Source organism: Macadamia integrifolia, chromosome 3, assembly GCF_013358625.1.
Source record: "Macadamia integrifolia cultivar HAES 741 chromosome 3, SCU_Mint_v3, whole genome shotgun sequence".
Classification (NCBI taxonomy): Eukaryota; Viridiplantae; Streptophyta; class Magnoliopsida; order Proteales; family Proteaceae; genus Macadamia; species Macadamia integrifolia.
Genome location: NC_056559.1, coordinates 3,599,496 through 3,619,969, shown reverse-complemented (window position 1 = coordinate 3,619,969; position 20,474 = coordinate 3,599,496). Strand labels below are relative to the sequence as shown.

General features: G+C 36.4%; 2 protein-coding genes across 2 annotated transcripts; both read left to right on the top strand.

Moving 5' to 3' along the window:
* Positions 1–5,698: 5,698 nt before the first annotated feature.
* On the top strand, positions 5,699–10,940 carry LOC122074082 (probable protein phosphatase 2C 63; the record flags this gene model as incomplete). The annotated part of the gene is given in 4 exon segments (XM_042638905.1): positions 5,699–5,842; positions 5,962–6,335; positions 8,770–9,006; positions 9,725–10,940. Coding segments are annotated over 4 exon segments (1,025 nt in total), but the record flags the coding sequence as incomplete, so codon positions are not given.
* A 7,022-nt stretch (positions 10,941–17,962) lies between these two features.
* Positions 17,963–19,414, top strand: LOC122073215 (probable esterase KAI2). The gene is made up of 2 exons (XM_042637753.1): positions 17,963–18,435; positions 18,522–19,414. Exons 1-2 carry the CDS (start codon positions 18,068–18,070, stop codon positions 18,964–18,966), a joined length of 813 nt encoding a protein of 270 aa, XP_042493687.1. The 5' UTR covers positions 17,963–18,067; the 3' UTR covers positions 18,967–19,414.
* The last annotated feature ends 1,060 nt before the right edge of the window (positions 19,415–20,474 follow it).

Below are 20,474 nucleotides of genomic sequence, written 5' to 3'. Positions count from 1 at the left end.
TTGATTTATTTCGTACCCTTTGATTGATAAGAAAATGCTTAAAAATCTACATAATCAGATCAAACCTATGGGACTTAAGGAATAATGGAATGGAATAAAAAGTAAAAAAGGCATGTAGATCCTTATCCACGATAGGTAAAAGAAATGCCATGGTTATGGAATGGATTGAGCTCCTCTTTGTCACAATACAACCGATCACATGGAAATATTTGGCAAATATTTAGACAAAATCGAAATTAGTTTGATTACAAATAATTTTGTGAATTTTTTAGGATTCATAAATAGTTCACAAATAATTCAGAAAAAAAAAAATTTTCCAGCTCAAAAAACTTGGACTCGAAAAATGGTCCTTCGGAATAATGTGTGTATATGACAATCAAGAATGAAGTAATTTTGGTTTATGAAATCAAATATAATGAAGATGAAAATGCCTTTTTTTGTTTGTATTTCTCTTCTGCTCCATGCAGCTACATGTTGAATGTTAGATTCTTATAAAAAAAATTGTTGAATGTTAGATACAAATTTTTGTAGGTAAGAAATGTTAGATGTAATTCATCATTTAAATAATTATTTCAATAGCATTTACACGTATCATATATAATATAAAAAATGGTGCATTCTTTTGATTGCTCGTTGTCTTATTTTTTTAAATGAATTAAATCATTTTCAAGAGCTGTCATTGTTCTCACAAAAAATTGATAAGAATTTCCCCTCAATGAAAAAATAAATATATATTAAGGGCAAAAAACTAAGGTTGTTCCTTACATCTCCCAAAATTTTGTTACAATAAGATTTCTCCTATAAAAAAAATGTGATTTAGTTTTTTGTCACATGGATTCTCCTTCTAGAACTTTGACCATTCAATATGTCAAATTTGATGTCTCATCTCAACTAGGACTCAAAATGTATATATTCCCCTATTTTTAAGATACATCGACCAATATGGATTTTTATTCAAATTGGAATTACAGATTCAACCAAGGGTGTCAAAGTTTAGCCCAACCCAGTCAAACAAATGGATCAGCCAGCCAGGATCAAACCAAATTGTATTAGTTTTGTTTTGTGTTGGGTTTCATGGAACATATAGAAAATGAAAAAAAATATAAAAAATAAAACTAGATAAATAAATAAAATAAAATAAATTCATTAATTTTCTTATGTACACATGTAATGATAAAAAACTAGAACCAAGCTAGAATGAAACCGAAATCAAAACTTTCTTTAATGATTTGGTTTTGAATTGGCCTAATAGTAGTCAAAACCAAACTGAACTAACCAATTGACAACATTAGATTCAACTAACTTTTGTGAAAAATTGGCTCACAAACATTTGCCTTGAATCAGATCTTGGCTAATTGGGTGAAGCTTACTCATGCACATTCTCTACTTACTAAAGCTATGTTTCTTGATGATTTAATTGCTGACCAATTTGCTCCCTCTCTCTCTCTCATAAATCCCATTATTTAATACCCTAAATATAGCTTTTAATTAAGAATGTCACATCCTTCAAAACCAGAATTGGTATTGTTTCACAAAATCAGAAGAGTTCAGTTAGATGTTTCTTCAGATAACTTCTTTTAATGGAAATAAATAAAAAGTGATAAAGATGTCATCTTCCACTTTCCTACATTGAGGAATGGGATTAAGTGATACTTTTTCAAATTTCAACGAAACAATTCCAAATTCCATATTCCATAGTCCATAGTCCACATTCCACATTTGAATGAGCAGTAAATACCTAAAAAAAATATCTAGTCGGCTCCTTAACTTACGGGACATTTCATTAAAATTTAAGCAATTCCTCCCCCATTTACACCTTAATTTCCACTATAAAGTTTTCCCAATATAATCAAATTCTTAATAAATAAAAGACCACTTTGCTCTTTAGTGGTCACCGTTGTCGCCTCTTTTCATTCTTAGGAGGTACGAAAATGACTTGAAAAGTAAAAGTGAAGAATTTATATTTTAATTTACCTAAAAGGGTCATTAGTTTCTTGAAAAACTTGAAAGAGTACATAATGGGTTAATAGCGATACATTTTCTTTCCTACCTTACGTTATTATAATAGGTCTAATCAATTTCATTCTACTCGGAACTAATCCCAAAAACCTTAGAATCAACTATTTGACTTGAAAACTTAGTGATCCATTGGTCAAAACTAAAATTGACAGCGTTGAGTCGGTTGGAATTGGGATGCGTCATGGTCGATTCAGTCGATCTGATTTCAATTTTAAAATGGTAAAAAGAGTGAATATCATTTTTCATTCCAATGCAAAGACGTGGAAACATCATTGGTGACATGATTTCGCCTTTCATGAAAGGTAAGATAGTCATTTTTCCTTCCCGTGTCTGTTTTTGGCCCATTTATTAGTTATATCATTCAGATTGCCGAGACGTCAAAAACCATGGGCCTCAGTTTTCTTCTTACTGGGTTTACCACCAAGTTTGATTTCCCTCGAATTTTAATCTATAAAACTATCTAGTACTTTTACTATTTTGGAAAAAATAAAAAAGTGGTAAACTTAAATTATAAATTGCTTACCTAAATTCTCCTTTTACTATATTGGAAGGCACACTATTTTAGCAACAGAAATGAAACTGGTCTGAAAATGGGGAAGAAGATGACTATCACATTTTCTTTTCAAATTTGTGGCCACTTGAGGATATGAATGAACGATTCATAATAAAAATAAAAATCCTACATGACCTATGTAGGGAGGTTTCTTTGCATAGGTCTTTGCGAAGATTTCACTGGTGTTCAAATTTTGTGAATATGTTTATATCATTTATTTATCCATTTGTAATGTGCAATGAATACTTGTTCGTCAAAATGAGGTTTAAAAAACGATTGATAATTCAACTCTAGTAGTTATAGGAACCTTCAATTTGATTGTCAATAATCCGAGTAATAAATCTTAACAAAATCATTCAGTCATATGGTGAAGATGGGATTAAAAACTTAAAATGTAGCTAATTCAAGGTACGGTGGGCTTTCGTACCAACAATGTTCAGTTTGACCATATGGCTCAAGAAGGGCAACTATGTGGTCTTAATCTTCGTTCTTTTAATTTAAAATCAATATGAGAAAAGACTTGACACATTTTTTATTTGTCGCAAATTAGCAAACATTGTGTCTATCTCTCCATGGAGACAAAGGGGTTTTTTTTATTTATTATTATTATTTTTTTTTTTAAATGAAGCAAAGAGGACCCAAGAAAAATCTTTGTGAAGAAGCAACAAAGAGTGACTTCTCACCAATCACACTAGTAGTTCATACCCATTAATGTCCGATACCAGATTTCTTTTGTGCTTGAAGTGGGTTTCATTGTCACTTTGAGGTGACTCTGGCTATCTAGTGGGATATGGATTCTTTGTTCCAGAGTACAGACTCTTTCCTGTTGCCCCACTTTAAAGTTCTTTTATTTTGAAGTGAGGGGATGGGTTGATAATGTTCACCACATTAATGAACTTCGTAAAATTCAAAAACTCCCTATTTATCCTATAGATTAAATTTTATCTTTTTTTTTTTTTTAATTCAAATTGAGAGTGTTACATAGGTTAAAATTATGTCCAAAATTTAAAATTTCGAAGATACCACTGATCTAATAATAATTGATGAATTTTTTGTAAAAAAAAAAAATGTATTAAACATAATTTTAACCATTATTACATGCTCAATTTGGATTGAAATTCAACTTGTAAAATTGAAAAATAGGCTTTTATCAGTTTATGTAGATCCACACAATTTTCAATGATAAATAATAATTTCAAAAAAACCCAATATTTCATATCTTTTTATATAAATAAAAAGTTTGGGTGTCAGTTAACATCGACTCCCACACCAAAAAAAAAAATTTTGATCCATCAGAGATGAAGGAAATTTCACCACTAAGATGTCATAATGATTTGGCCTTGTGTATGAATGTCTGAATTTACTTATTTTACTATTCTAAGAGTCTCATTCAAGTGCGGGATTTTACGAATGGAGAACCTTTCTCAGCGTTGTAGGTGATAGAAAACTTATTTCTTTATTTTTTTGAGGTATCGGAATTCTCCGAGCGAGTCAATAATGTATTCGCTTTCAAAGTAACTATATAGTTAATTCCCTTTAGCCACAATTTAGAACTGAGACCCTTAGGAATTGGGGTAACCAATAAAATGTTGGAAGTTGAGAAGATGCTATATACGTTTAATAAGTAGTGGGTCCCAGTAACCTGACAAAGCCCAACCATTTAAATCTTAAATCGTTAAGGTCCCATCCCAATTAATAAACGGCTCAAGCACAAACCATTTATAATCGGTCGTTTCTATTGTGAGGGTTGTACCTGGTGATCGCCTAATCGGGACCCATCAATTATTCTGTATCTGCTCTACCTCGAAAGTTCCAAACCATAAACATGAAAACTAAATAATAGAAAAAATCCCAACTTAATAGGATAGTCTACGGCCCATTTTATTGGTATCTCCTTGCAGCCCCACTTTGGAGATCAATTTGAGGCATGGCCATCTACAATTCTACAGCATTTTGAAGGCCATATCAAGGCTAGTTTAGCCTGATTATAGGAAGGCCAACTACAGCCCATAGCCTGCCCGACCAACAAAATATAAACAACACTATGCACTCACAATGTAAGCCCAGTTAGACCCAATCGAGCCCTACCAATTGACACCCGTAAATCTAGATGTTTAAGATCATGGGATGAAAGAATAAGACTACTTTTAATATGATTTCTTATAATGCATTCAAAGAATGCATACCAAATACAGCTTAACTCTAGGTCAAAAACCCTGGGACCGAAGATTCTTGCAACACAAGATTCGAGATTTATTTCTCACCATAAACAAAATATGGATCCCCCACCCATTAGAACCATTTCCCATGCCCTCCTAGTTTCTTGCTCTGGTGTCATGGGAAACCTCTACCATTCTTCCTATCATGGGAGTTAATAAAAGTGTATAAAGAAGCGTCAACATAGACATCATTTTGAATTTCATGGGGTAGAACAGTCATTTCGCCCCATGCATTTGGGCTGAGCGGCCCACACTCCCCTTACCCCACTGAAACAATTTTTTCTTTTTTCTTTTTTTTTTATTATTATTTTGAGAACTACAAGGAATGAAGGAAAGAGACAGAATTAAAAAAAAAAAAGTTAGAGAGAGAGAGAGATTCTTTCACGCGTAGAGTAGTGGCATTCGTCTTCCTCTGACGCGGCATCGCCACGACTTTCTCCACACACTCTATGGACTATAAGTCTATAAATCTATAAATCTATTAGTCTATGCTGTTACACAAATAAAAATCTCTTTCCGTCTTCCATCCGAAACAAAGACTAAAAAGACTTATGACTCCGTCTCTTCTCCTCCTCCTCCTCTCCTCCTTCCCCTTCTCCTCACAGACCTCAAAACCCAACTTAGCTGTCAAGCAACAACAAATGGAGTAATTTACACAACACACAGAGAGAAAAAGAGTGAGAGAGAGAGAGAGAACCAAAACGATTCATTCCACAATCATCTACAGATACGCAGCAGAGACCCTAATAGAGAAAGAGCCAAGGAGAAGAAGAAGAAGAAGAAGAAGGAGATATGCTACGTTCGTGTTATAGACCACTGGAACGATGCTTTGGCGGCCTACGAGGAGGAGACGGACTTCTTTGGCATATGGACTTGAAACCTCACGCTTCCGGCGATTTTTCGATCGCTGTCGTTCAAGCTAACTCTTCCCTTGAAGATCAAAGCCAAGTCTTCACAGCTCCTTCCGCTACTTATGTTGGCGTCTATGACGGACATGGTGGCCCTGAAGCTTCTCGATTCATCAATAACCATCTCTTCCCTTATCTTCACAGTTACCCACCACTTCCCAATTTTAATTTTTCTTTTTCTTTTTCTACCTTCTGTTTTAGATTATTCTATTGGTTAATCGAGAACTTGCTCAATTTGTTCTTTGTTCCACTATTTCTACAGAGTTTGTGGCGGAACAAGGGGGATTGTCAGCGGATGTCATAAAGAAGGCTTTTGATGCCACTGAAGAGGAGTTCTTGCATTTGGTGAAGCGTTCGTGGCCGGCCCGGCCGCAGATGGCTTCTGTGGGTTCCTGTTGTTTGGTTGGTGCCATTTCCGATGACCTGTTGTATGTGGCCAATCTTGGGGACTCCCGGGTTGTTCTTGGGCGGAAGGCATCCGAGGGTCGAAGGATTCCGGTGGTGGCGGAACGCTTGTCCACAGATCATAATGTTGCAGTGGAGGAAGTAAGGAAGGAGGTCGAGGCGCTTCACCCAGATGATTCTCATATTGTCGTTTACAGTCGTGGAGTTTGGCGGATTAAGGGCATAATTCAGGTAATATGGATACCGAGGGTTTCTTCTTCTTGTTGCTTCTGCTGCTGCTACTGTGTTATTCTGATTCCCTCTTGTTCGAGCCTTACTTGTTTCCCATTCATGATTATTGACACTAGTTCAGTTGGACTATGAATGAGATACGATATAGGACGAGTACTAATCATGATGATTATTGGTTTAATTATGCTGTGGGGAAAGAGGCGGATAGAAAACTCATTCCAGGGCACTCACTGAATTCGGTGACGAATTGGGTTGTGGCCTTATGAATTCATTGCATCACCTGGAAACCCAACACTTCCAAAATTTTTAAGAAAGAAATAAAATTGTTTGTACTGTTTCTGTTATTTTCAGATAGAAATAAAATTGTTTGTACTGTTTCTGTTATTTTTGGATGCTTTTTCAGTTTGGTTTCTTCTGCTCTAGATTGATCAACTGGTACTTGCACGTGCATTACTCCATGGTGCTGTATTACAGTAGCATCTGCTATTTTATACTAGTTCGAACTAATTTGAGTAGAGAATTGCAGTTACGTGGCAAGTTCATCAAACTCTGAAGCAGGTCTATCAGGGATAATGAATCAGCTTGACGATTGGTATTAAACACCTTTTTTATGCTGTATCTGTATGGCATAAGCTTCATGGAATTATGCTAGTGGAGTAAGGAATGTCAGCTGGAATTCATTGTGCCCAATTCTGGAATTGACACTTGTCCTGCTTCGGGTACTTTTATGAGTCAATAATTTATCTCTTCACTGTTTTTGAGTTGTCTTCTTTTTGGAGTATAAGCCTCTTAAATTTTGTGTACATAATTTTACAGTAGATGGGTTTTTATGTACATTTTAATAAGCAATCCATGAAATGTATATTAGAAATGCTCTGGGAATTGTATTTGCTGGGCTTACAAACCGTCCTATAGCAATATCTACATTTACTAGTTCTTTCTTTTGATTATAATTTTATGATTAAGTTGCATCACAAGCACAGAAATAAATGCATAAACGAGAATTTATCTAGCGTGCTTTTATTGGTGCTGAGATGACAATTATATATTTTTAAATAGGATTATATTTGTTTATATCGTTAGCTCTTTATATCACATGTCAGTGATGGGCATGTTTACAGTGTCTCTATGTATCAGAAGCAGGAAATCTATCCCTCTCTGAAGGCAGTCTCTCTCTTTCTCAGGAAAGAGTAAATTCGAATTTTATTAATCTTTAACGCCAGGAGAGGCCTCCAGTTGCATAACTTAGTCCTGCCAGTTTCAACTTTCAAAACATTGTGTTTTCACCCATTTTAGCTCTAAAAACCATGGTGCTGAATGATTGTGGTCCATACCATTCTTGAAGAATCTACATCTTTCTACTTTTTCTTTCTTTGTTTCCTTTATGCCTTTTTTCCTTTCAGCTATTTCTATGTTCCACCTTTTGTAGGCCTTAGAAATAAACAATTTAGCCAAATATGAGTTTTCATAGTGGTAATGGCCTCAACTATTGGGCAAGCATTTTGTTTGGTTACTGTCATCACTTTGGAACGCTCCTTTTAAGGATATAACAACTCTTCATTCAGCATTTCCCTTTTGGGTTTCAATCCCCTGTTTTGACGGGGAAATTGATATTCAACTCTTCAATGGGAAAGATGCTTGATGATCCAATTTTTATATATATGAAGGATTGAGCTGTAAAACAAGACATTGTTTAGTGATTCCCTTCGAACAAAAACTAATCTTTAGACTCTTTTTTGTTCTTTGCCTTCAGCTTTCTTTTCTTTTTGTTCTTTTTGGTTAAGTATAATTTCTTATCTTCCAGTATGTGGAAAACAAAAAAGTAAAATAAAGGGGGGAAAAAAGGAGGTCCTTATCTTCCATTATACTCATGGGTCAAATCAGTGTGTGGAAAAGGTACCAAATACCTTCTCTTTCTCTGATATATCCTTTCAGGAATCACATGATATGTTTTTTCAGCCACACTCCCCTGCTACTATGTAAAAAAAGTTAAGCATTCAATGCATGTGAGATACCTGCAGACCATTAAAAGCAGATATGATTATCCTAATCAGCATATGTAAATTTCCCTTCGGATCCCAGCTATCTCCTTGTCTATAATGTCATAATATTTCTCATCGTCATGTATATAAGGTGACTTACATAAATGCTCTCCATTGAAGTACATCTTCAGGTCTGGCATGCACTATCAGGCTTTCAAGCATGATTGCAGCCTGCTTGTGGTAGTTTGCCCACACATTGTAGGTTCATGCTTGCAACTTTTGTGGCCTAGTCTACTTAAGACTTTATATGCAACATTCACGAAATTTAATTTAAAGGATAATGAAGTTGATTTCTTTCTTGTTAGCTGCTACGTTGTTCATTTCATTCATTGTTCAGAAGTGTATGATGAAAAATCGTAGCTTATTGTTTTAACACTTTCTGTGTTTTCTAGGTGTCGAGATCTATTGGAGATATTTATCTAAAAAAACCTGAGTTCAATAGGGACCCCCTTTTTCAGCAATTTGGATCTCCAGTCCCTCTTAAACGACCTGTGGTGACAGCGGAACCTTCAATCCAGATTAGAAAGTTAAAGCCACACGATTTATTCTTGATTTTTGCATCAGATGGCCTGTGGGAGCAACTAAGTGATGAAGCAGCAGTAGAGATTGTGTTCAAAAACCCAAGAGCTGTAAGCACTATGTTGCTGCCTTATTTTTTTGGTTGAACTCACCATCTCCATTACTATTTGACTGTTGCATTGACTGGAATAAAATGTTGTAATTATGCTAGGCTAGGCTGGCTTAAAGGGCTTCCTGGCCAGCATGATCAAGATTAGCATGTCCCAATATTGTTGTCCCATGGGTCTATTGGGCCAGTCTGGGCCATTGTCTTACATATTCAGATCTGGTAATTCAGCCTGGCCAAGTCTACTTGGAATAAATGGAGCCCAGATCCTGTATTAATCGTATGATGGGTTCTGTTAGCCACTATTTACCGTGGATACTCGGCTTGGATTGGCTTGGTCAAATCCAGTCCTGGATCCTTAGCTGTAAATCCTTGGCCTGGGCTTGGTCCTCGCATAGACTTGTTTGGTATGGGGAAAAGATGTTTCAGAATCCAACACAAAATTTAGCTTGTGGGAGATATGTGGAATCATGTGGAAGTAGCTTAGTGGGTTCAGCTTAACTATTAGGCTGGACCAACAATGGCCCAACCCGGGCCTGATCCTTTGACAGCTCTGCGGTTATGAGATGGCAGATCTTAAATCCTCAATTTTGCTCTGCGCACCACCTTCGTTTGAGCTGGATGCTCCTCCATGATTCTGTTACCGTTTTTATCCCTTATTTCTAGTGTTCTTAGACAGAGATTCATCGCATCAAGTTGTTGACTGTTGCCTTTTTTGTCAGGGAATAGCAAAGCGATTAGTGAGAGCTGCCCTTCAGGAGGCTGCTAGGAAGAGGGAGATGAGATATGATGACATTAAGAAGATAGAGAAGGGAATCAGACGGCATTTCCATGATGATATCACTGTAATCGTGATTTATCTTGATCACATCCAAGGCTCTTCTAGTGGTAGATTCAAGTACAATGCTGTTGACTGCACCAGTGCTCCTGTTGACATCTTCTCTCATAACACAGATGAAGCAGAAGAAGAGCGCATTAACACTATTTCCTGAAAGAACCTGTCCAGCTAAAGGGTGCACACTGAGTTACTGACTAGCTGCCTTTTTGTATATACTTATATATATATATATATATATATTTATTAAAAGAAAAGAGCAATGATTCAAAGAGATGAGTACATAAATGTTGTTAAAGGAATACATTGGTGTCAAAGTCAGGCCAAAGACAGGTTATCCAATACAGTTAGGGTGGTGTACATTACAGTCGGGAATGGATTGTTGAAAAATCCAAGCTGCCATGCGACTTCTTAAATCACATTTTTTGAGTTCCAATCTCAGTTCCAGGTATTGCTCAGGTTCTTGGTAGCGTTCAATTGGGAGCAGTTTTAGTTTTGTTCAGCTTTGTTAGAGTGGGAGAGGTGGCAGTACTGCAGTAGGCATGAACAGAACAAAGAGGTGACTATTTTGAAATCTTTTCATTTCACTTTGATTGTTACTACTATGAAATTTTGATTTCAGGTAATTTCTCGTATTGGTATCCTCTTGCTCCTGGCTCAGTTTGGTTGTTGGATGTGGGTGCTTTGATTGAACCAATTGTGAAGGTGCCTTCCATGACCATTTTGAATCCATGCCCAGAAGCAAACAGGAGGCTGGGGACAGGATCGTGGGTGGCAACTGAAGCACTTTTAAGTGGTCTTAGGTTCAACGCCCACACCCTTTGCTTGAGGAGTGAGGACCAAAGGTAACTTAACTATTGCTTCATCGTTCTTTGACTTCATCGATTGGTGGAACCATGCCATGACTGGAGCCGCCACAAGATCAGTTGTCGCTGCTATTGCCCGTGTAAACTACACATAGTCTTCTCGGGGCACTTAGCTGTGCTGGCTCCGGCTCATGGAAGCATTATTCTCCTTTTTCCACATTCCACAATGTGTATGCTATGAGTTGTTGGATCATTTTTCTTGTTTCAATGAAAGGGAGAGTTAATAAGTAGAATGCATCAATGCTTGCAACACCCATATGATCAAGAAAATGTAAGAATACAAGCAGAGCCAGAAGACCAACAAACAGTCCAACAAAGACTTATATATCTTCTTACATCAGTGACGGGTTGGCATCATGGATTAAACTAACTGAACCGCGGAAGCTCTCTTCTTGACAGGTCCTTTTAGTGAGAAATTGAAAGAAGGCAAAGCCTTTTTGGTTAATGAAGGCATCATGTGAGCTTTACTAGGTTGGACTGTGACCACGGTTGAGCCGTCGTCCAAGGCCAGCCTTGGCCCAGGTAGAACTAAAGAGCATGCAGGTAAAATCCATACCCAGGATTCACACAAGGGGACTTGAAACTAGGATTGGCTCAGCTAATTCTGATTGTGAGTTGTGACTCATCTGGAATTGGCATGAACCCTAGAACCACTCCTGGATCTATTGATTTGGATTAGCAGGAATTGGGATTGGGCCAATTTTAAATTGTCATTACCTGACCTGATAGAATTTTGATCTTTAAGCTGGGGTATCCACTTGACCTTATTGAGCAATTTGTGACAGAAGTTTCCTTGATAATTTTCCCAAATGGTTCATTTATTAAACCTTTCAAACAATCAAAAAAATATACCATATGGCGAATTGAGAGCTTTTAAGTTTTGTGGGCAAATAGACTGCCTTAAGTCCCTTACTAATAAATCAAGTTTTAGTTCAAATGGAGTTAGTCGGGTGAATGGGTAAGACTCTGAAAAAAATCTAGGACTTTGGATCAAATGCAGCATTCTAATGGTTGAAAACTTGAAATACAGTTATATACAAACATTGTGTGTGGATAGATATTTGGTTCGTCCATCTGGTGTATGTAAGACGCTTTAGTCTTATTCCATTCCTTGGCTTCTTCTGTTCTCTGTAACGGATGCCTCAGTTGGTAATCTAACCCCTATAATAATTTTTCATTCGTCAAAAAAAAAAAAAAAAAAAGGATAATTGATTTGATTTTGAATATAAAGATAAGCACATGATTAAATTATACTTTAAAAAAAAATTATGCTATATTTTTTTTATTCAACAGTTGAAATTACCACATTATATGTCCACATAACTTTTCTTGTACCGAGCAAACTTAAATTCATATTAAATTATAGTATTTTAAGAAAGAGATTTTCTTATTATACCCCTTCAACTTGTCATATAATTTATTATTTTACTTCTTTTTTTTTTTACTTCTATATAATATAATTATAATTATCTCACATTCGTATTCAAAAATTTTGAAATAGAGTAATACATTTTGATAATGGCACGATAATATATCAATTCAAGAGTTTTTTCAAAGCTTTAAACAACTTTTAAGAATAAAATAATACATGAACTACTAAAGACACCTATACAGTTTTAAGGTAAATAATATACATCAAAGAAAATTCATAAAAAAAAAAAATATAAACGAAAGAGACTTTCTCAATTTTACATATTGGTTTATGTTGATTAACTTTACCCAAAAAAAGAAAAGTTTATGTTGAGGGACCACATTGGATTAACGGTCAAATCAGACACCACCCACATGGCCACAAGGGCTTTCCTTTTCTATTTCATGATTAGTGAATAGTCATCAGTGCTAAGCCCATTGACGGTGGACCCTATTTTTTGGAAGTGGTCCACTTTCTCCGATGCTCAGGCTAGGTCATCTCTGTCTCTCTATCTATCTCCCTTCCTCATGATAAGGGGTAAGATGTCTTTTCACTAAAAATAAGAGAAATTAACACATAAGAACACTGATATAGACCATGCTTCGGGCTAAAGTTTTTCTTTCCATTAGACTTTTATGACTTTTTTGTGCACAGTATATTTTGAGGTAGGAACAAGAAGAAATTAGGGCACTAATCAATTCAATTTTGATTTAAATGGTTATTTCGGTTCAATTACAACTATAAAACTTAAAATCGAATTTATTACCAATCAGTTTTCACTAATTGATTCCTATTAATCAGTTTCAATTATATAGTTAAGGAAAAAAAAACACTACCTAATTATATGTGTCTATAACTAGATATAATAATGTGAAAATAGACAATATTACCCCACGTTAAAAATACTCATGTGTGTCCTCTCGTTGACAGCAGGTATTGATGCATACCTGTACAATCAAGCAGCATTCTTTTGCCAAAAAAAAAACTTAAGTACATTTACCTTGAATACATAATATGGTAGATTCCATGTTGGTATCAAGTGGGAACAGGACCACTAGTCTCCCTCTCCCTCTCGTGATTGGTGGGTGTTAAGGAGGGCCCACCTTCATTCAATGCAAAGGACAACTTGGAGCAAGAGGTCAAGGGAGGAGGGAGTGAGGGGACCATGAACCTGTTCCCGCGAGTTGTCTTACGATTAGCCACGTGGTAGAACAAGTCAAGGCCACCGTGTTTCAAGAGGACTAATATCCTTTTCAATATTAGCTTTAATTTAAGAAGGACATGTAATATCTCAACTGATCTGGCCCCCGTTGCCCCAAGTCCCCCAACCTCTATGAACTGTCCATGTCATACTTTACCATTTTCTGCTAAATAATTTTGGTTAGATGGCCATTGGCCACTACTACGTGGTCCCCACCCCTTCCCAAAATAAAGTACATGACAAGTATGGTCCATTAGTTTAAGCAAAAAATAAAAAAACAAGCAATCCATTAGTCCCGTCTTCTTAGCTCAGCTCGGCTAGCCTTCACGGAGCCGACACGCAGCGCAAGCCTCTCTCAACTTTCAATTGTTTGTTTCTTGTGGTGCCACTTGGAATCTTGGATGGATGCTAACCCGGCGGCGTATATGGTTCGAGGAATCGGTATAACTATGGCCCGATCTGGAATCCTGGATCCGTATTGGTACTTAGATTCCAATTCTTGGTTAATCCGGTGGGATTTCTAAATTATATAAAAAAAATAAATAAATAATTATTATTTAGATACCCATGTACCATGGCTAGGTTGTTTGACATCTCAAACTGTTGAACATATTACTTAAATCCCCATGAAACTTGATATTGTTAGTTTTCTGTTAGTGGTTGAGATAAAAAGAACCTTTTACCCTTATGAGTTTAAAGGTATTTTTTAATTTTTTTAGGTAATTACTTGAATACCCCTATATTATACTTGATACTCAACTGGTATTTTTCATTTCAACCACTAGTTTGGGGTGTCGATCGACTTGGCCATGATACAGAGGGTGTTCAAATAATTACAAAAAAAAAGGGGGGCAAACTCATTCAATCACAATCGATACGAAGAGTTGATTCAGATTGACATCGACAATGACTGATACCAAATGTTGTAAACATCTCCATATCTATCTCTAGGTCTTTTAGTTATATTTTTTATGCTTTTTTTTTTTCTTTTTTTCTTTTTTCCTTCTCTAATCTAATCAAATTAGAAGAGAGTTTCCCCCAAACCATGGAAGATTTATTTCACCAATAGTCAATATTGGTCTTGAATAAGTGTCGAAAGACATTTCAAACTCAAACAAATAGAAAGAATAAAAATAACCCCAGATAAATGAATGCCTTCTTCACCATTGATGAGGAAAAACTTTACGCTACCAAATTATACTAAATCTACAAGACCCTATTTTGTGTTTGTGTATATATATATATATATCTTCCCATGGCTAAACTTATTATTTGCCATTTATTGACATTTTGAAGTGTAACTTTCAATATCCTATTCTTTCCTTATCTAACACAAATTAAAGAGTGGCAAAGATATATATATGTATATATATATCTTACAATGGCTAAACTTATTATTTGCCATTTCTTGACATTTTGAAGTGTAACTTTCAATATCCTATTCTTTCCTTATCTAACACAAATTAAATAGTGGCAAAGATATATATATATATATCTTACCATGTCTAAACTTATTATTTGCCATTTCTTGACATTTTGAAGTGTAACTTTCAATATCCTGTTCTTTCCTTATCTAACACAAATTAAAGAGTGGCAAAGAGGCTGTGATCTCCTTGACATTACTCATTATAATAACAAATTTGACAAGTATGTTCACATGGCATGCTGCTTCTCATTGAGTGATGAACATTAATTTTGGGCTTTTAAAAAAAACTAGACAGCAACATGTCTATACTTGATCTATACACCATTTCTTTCTAAATGCATTACATTTAATGTAGAGGTGACAACAGATGTGAAGGCTTGATCTATCTTATTCCGCTTAACTCAGACATGTTTTATCTCAAATTAGACGAAAAAAAAAAAAAATTCGAGGATTTGTGTTGGATCACATAAATGGTTGATTTTTATATAAGATAGATTTTAAATAAATAAAACTCTAATTAAATGGTTAATTTGATAGATATGAATTATCTCATTTAAATGTAACTAATAACTAGATGTTTGAGAAGAGTTATTTCTTTAATAATCCACAGTAAGTCTCTAAAAAATGGTGTCTCTACAAGTAGCTACATAAGAGGACATGTTGGAGAGAAAAATTAAGAGAAATCATCAAATGTGTTTTTCAAGAAAGTTTTTGGAAAAAAAAAAAAACATAGGTTAGAGAACATGGTGAATTGTGGGAACTACATATAAAATGGTGATGTTAAGTTAATTAAATATATTAACTTAATTGGATTGCATGCATTTCCTTAAGGCCATGGTGAAGAATAAGAACCCATTCACCAAGCGGGCCATAGATGCGTGAGGAAAAATTTTAAAAAGGTTTTAAAACCTTATAAAGGTTTGTGAACATTGGGATGGAGTAGTGAACCTCACCGCGTGGTAAAGAAAAACTTCTCCCTATCAACTTTGTTAAGTTTTTTTCTAATTTATATTCCTTCTTCCTTCTCACTTGATTGTGAACTGTTGGTGATTACAAAAGAATCTTAGGACCATTCCCTTTCCCATTCAAATTTATTATTAACAAACTTTCATGATTTGTCATTTTGGTGGGTCAAAGAGTGAGATATTTTCTTGTATTAAAGACTAGACCTTCAAGATGATAGCTGGCTGGAAAGAACAGTTGCTTTCTTTTGCTGAGAAAGAAACTTCACAAAATTTTGGTTGTGGTTAGCTTGAATTCTTTCATATGCTATGTCTCACTTTAAGATACCATTTGGTTGTTCTAAAATAAATAAATTAAGCTCCTAATATAGTTTCTTCATTATTTGTATGTTCTCTGAGCAAGTTGGAATGCTCGATTAGCTATGTTCCTCATAAAGATTTTTTTTTTTTTAAATAATAAAAAAATCATGTAAAGAATACGTGCTTGCGTAGGAACTCCCCACCCCAACTTTTTTTTTTTTGCTGTCCCCACCCCTTTTGTTTTGTTTGACAGATGCTTCCTTTGCATTACCCAAAATAATCTATAAAACTCTAATGATGATCTAATCATATAAGAATACATGGTTTTGGCCTATATGACCAACGTAAATAATAAATGGATTCATAAAATAATGTGGTTTTGAAATAAGAAATTATCAATGATTTCATACGCTTGTTTTTTATTATCACATCAATCAGCTTAATGGGGAAACGAACGCTTGGCCCCCTGTGTTTAAACATAAAGGAGGCGAAAATGGCACATGCACCCCTATAAAACCCTAAAAAGCCATTCCTCGTTCATTATGCCCATGTTCACTCCCTCATTGACCTCTACACTATTGTAAGGACCGTACGATTAGGAATCATTATTTTCCCTAGCTTAATACATCAATTATCACCAGTCCATGTGGTTGTGAGATCAATATGGACCTGCAAGACTAGTCAGGTCGAAGGTTCGGCCTAACTACATGTTGTTAGCAAAAAAAAAAATACATCAATTATCATTGAATGATTATATATATGAAGATATTCTATATTAATTAAAGGTAAGAGAATATTGTCTAGTCGCATAGCCCTTGCACTAATGCAGGGTACCAATGAAAGCACATGCAGAGAGCCATATACATGGATGAAATTATTAATTTGACAAGGGTTGGGGTGGTAATTTTATGCTCACGTGTTCGGGCACAAGGTGACCGGGCAACCTTCTTACTCCCGTAAATTAATATAAAAGAAAAAACGATCTATACATTGTTTTACCTAATATACATATTTTTTTCTTTTTTTTTTTTCGGTAGAAGAGAGAAGGGATGTTGAGTTGTCAGAGGATCATAGGTTCTGATTTGAGAAAAATCTGAAATCTCAATAGAGGCAATCACTCTAAGAAACATCCCATGTCTCTAACCGAGCCTCACACTTTAACTAATAATAAATATCCTTTCATAGGACATTCTTTTTATTCATTTTCTTTTAATCTAGTTGATCATCGTGTCCTACCAAAAAAAAAAAAAAGATCTTCGTAGGCCTCTAATACAATATGATTAAAATCCTACCATTTGTATGACATTGTAGATTCCTCCTACAACGGTAACATGGGAATCCTTCCTCTTAAGTTAGCATGGAAAAGTGATTCCCTATCTAGGAACTTGGCCAATGCAAGCAGGCTTAGCACTCTTGTGCCTATCTCTCTCATCTCCAAAACAAAAGGGAGAGATATATTTTTACATATCAGAGAAGAGAGAAACATAAAGGAGAACTGATGTAGGCCACACTCTTGGCCAAAGCTTTTTTCCATCTTAAGGAATGAGAAAGGCTTCAATAAGCAACTAGCCCAGGAACGGAAAAAATTCCTCTCCAACACCACCGACCCTCCAAGGGTTGAGAGTCCTTGGACACGTATCTCCAAGTGTTGGCAAGTGTTGGGATGTGTGCCCAAACCCTCCCAACCCTTGGATGGATCGTTGGAGGGTGGTTGGAGGGTGTAGTGGAACGTACAAATAAAAATCTTCAAGAATAATTAACCCGATTCATATATGAAGGACAGAGAGGTCATTTCAAATGAGAAAAAAAAAAAAGAAAAAGGGATGCTATTGCACCGTTCACGGTCGGTTCAAAGATAAGACAACCCAGCCGAACATCTAAACGAAGAGCTCGGCTTGTTGACAAGGAACAAGTCGTTATGTATAAGACAAAGCACTGGAACGTTGGTTGCTTCTTTAAAGATAGGATAACTCTTGTAATAAACCCACGTCAACCTTTCACTTCCCAGTTCCTAAGTCTAAGGAGAAGAGAGGAAGAAGGAGAGAAACTGAGGAAGAAGAAGGAATGGGCATAGTTGAAGAAGCGCACAATGTCAGGGTTTTGGGATCAGGAGAAAGGATCATAGTGCTAGGTCATGGATTCGGTACAGATCAATCGGTGTGGAAGCATCTAATTCCTCACCTGGTCGAAGACCACCGCGTGATCCTCTACGATAACATGGGCGCCGGACCTACTAACCCCGAGTACTTTGACTTCGATCGTTACTCCACTTTAGAAGGCTACGCCTACGACGTCCTCGCCATCTTAGAAGAGCTTCAGGTCGAGTCCTGCATCTTCGTCGGCCACTCTGTCTCCGCCATCGTCGGTGCTCTCGCTTCCATCACTCGCCCCGATCTCTTCTCCAAAATTGTCATGATCTCGGCCTCTCCTAGGTATGAAAACAAAAGAAATTGATAAGAAATCGATCGTGTTTTTTTTTTTTTTTTTTAAATTAATTAATTAATGATGAATTGATTAGGTATTTGAACGACGTGGACTACTACGGAGGATTCGAACAAGAAGATCTGGACCAGTTATTCGAAGCGATGAGATCGAATTACAAGGCGTGGTGTGCGGGGTTTGCGCCGCTGGCGGTGGGAGGAGATATGGATTCTGTGGCGGTACAGGAGTTTAGCCGGACACTGTTTAATATGAGGCCAGACATAGCGTTGAGCGTTGCTCAGACCATATTCCAGAGCGACATGAGGCAGTTCTTAAGTTTGGTGACCGTGCCTTGTCACATAGTGCAGAGCATGAAGGACTTGGCAGTGCCAGTGGTGGTTTCCGAGTACCTTCATACGCACTTCGGCGGTCACTCCATCGTGGAAGTCATGGCCTCCGATGGACATCTCCCACAGTTGAGCTCGCCGGATATAGTAATTCCGGTGCTGCTTCGCCACATCCGTTTCGATATTGCCGTCTGAAATCTGAATTCATAATTGGTTGTCCCCGTGGTTGTTCTTTCCGGCCCTCTCCTTCCAATCCCCTCCCCCCCAATAAAAAATTATCGTTTGGAATAAGGGGTAGGTTTTAAAAACCGGATCAGCGGTTCGGTCCAGGCTGATTCGATTTGGATTTTTTTTTTTTTTTTTTTGGGGGGGGTACAAGGATTGGAGGAACCGGATTCGTCAGAATCAAGATCGGCCAATGCCGATTCTTAGAACCTGGGTGGTATTCTCTTTCAAATTTCTACTTCAGCCTGTAGTATATATGCTGATTATTAGAGAGTATATGAGTCAGGTTTAGTAAGGAAAAGGTCAATTAACGTGTGGTTCAATTTATGTGAAGCAATAGCTCGAGTGTTAATACATTAGTGTGAGTTGTACTTTATGGATAATGTGAAATGTGATTTAATTTTGAGGTTTTTATTAACTGTTAATCTCACGTATCTAGGAAAAACCTATAGACGAAATTAGTTATGCCAAATTTGGTATATTATTCCAATACATGCTACTTTTTTTTTTTCAAAATATATATTATTTTTCAGAGAAAAGTGTTTTCTGTGAGCAAGTGTGGGGGTTGTGCCCAGATATGTGTGTCCAATGGCTCATGCGTTGGCGTAGAAGTCACACTCTTGGACAAAAAACTCTTCCCTATCTTTTGCATGAAGAGAGAGAGAGAGAGAGAGAGAGAGAGAGAGGAGTCCTTATGTCTTGTTACCAAGGACCTCGTTTCAAAAAAAATATGCCGTATGAATGTTTTATCAAGATTAATTAGTAAAAGGACTAAAATCACCATAATGGTAGATTATTATTTTCCTATCACATGAGATTGTTTATAATTTTCTCTCTCATACTTTAACTATTTGAAAATCGATGATACCATTTTCCATATTGCCATTGGTGCACAGTATAAATTCTCCACATACTAACATCATGGGGAACCTCTCTCAATTTTTTAATAGGGCACGAGATCGTTGCTTGATTGTGTGGCCCCAATGAGAGTGCACCTAAAACATCAACATGAATGAAATTTTTTATTTCATGAGAGGGTGGTGTGATAATTTCGTGCACACCTGAATCTAGACACAATTGCCATTAGATCAGGCATCTTTCTTTCTTTCTTTCTCTTTTTCAATAAATGTATTGCGAATTTGGTGTCATGAACACGTGGAATTGAGAACATGTGACTTGATCCATTTATATTCATTACTTACTGAGATAAGATAAGGTGGCGATTGATGGCCTCAAATAAAATGTGATTAGGCGGCGAGTACTGAGAAAAGGTCCGTGCTCTATGGGCCGGCATGTTTGTATCATCTTTTTTATTTTTTTCCCACAAACTCGGCCTCAAGAGTCAGGCCTAGTATGATGGTGTACTTCCATTTCAGTCCAAACCACCCAATGGGCCGGCCCATGAACACCCCAATACCAAACACAAGTACATGATATGGAGATTGGGGACCCCACCTTCCCTAATGGTACTGTTTGGT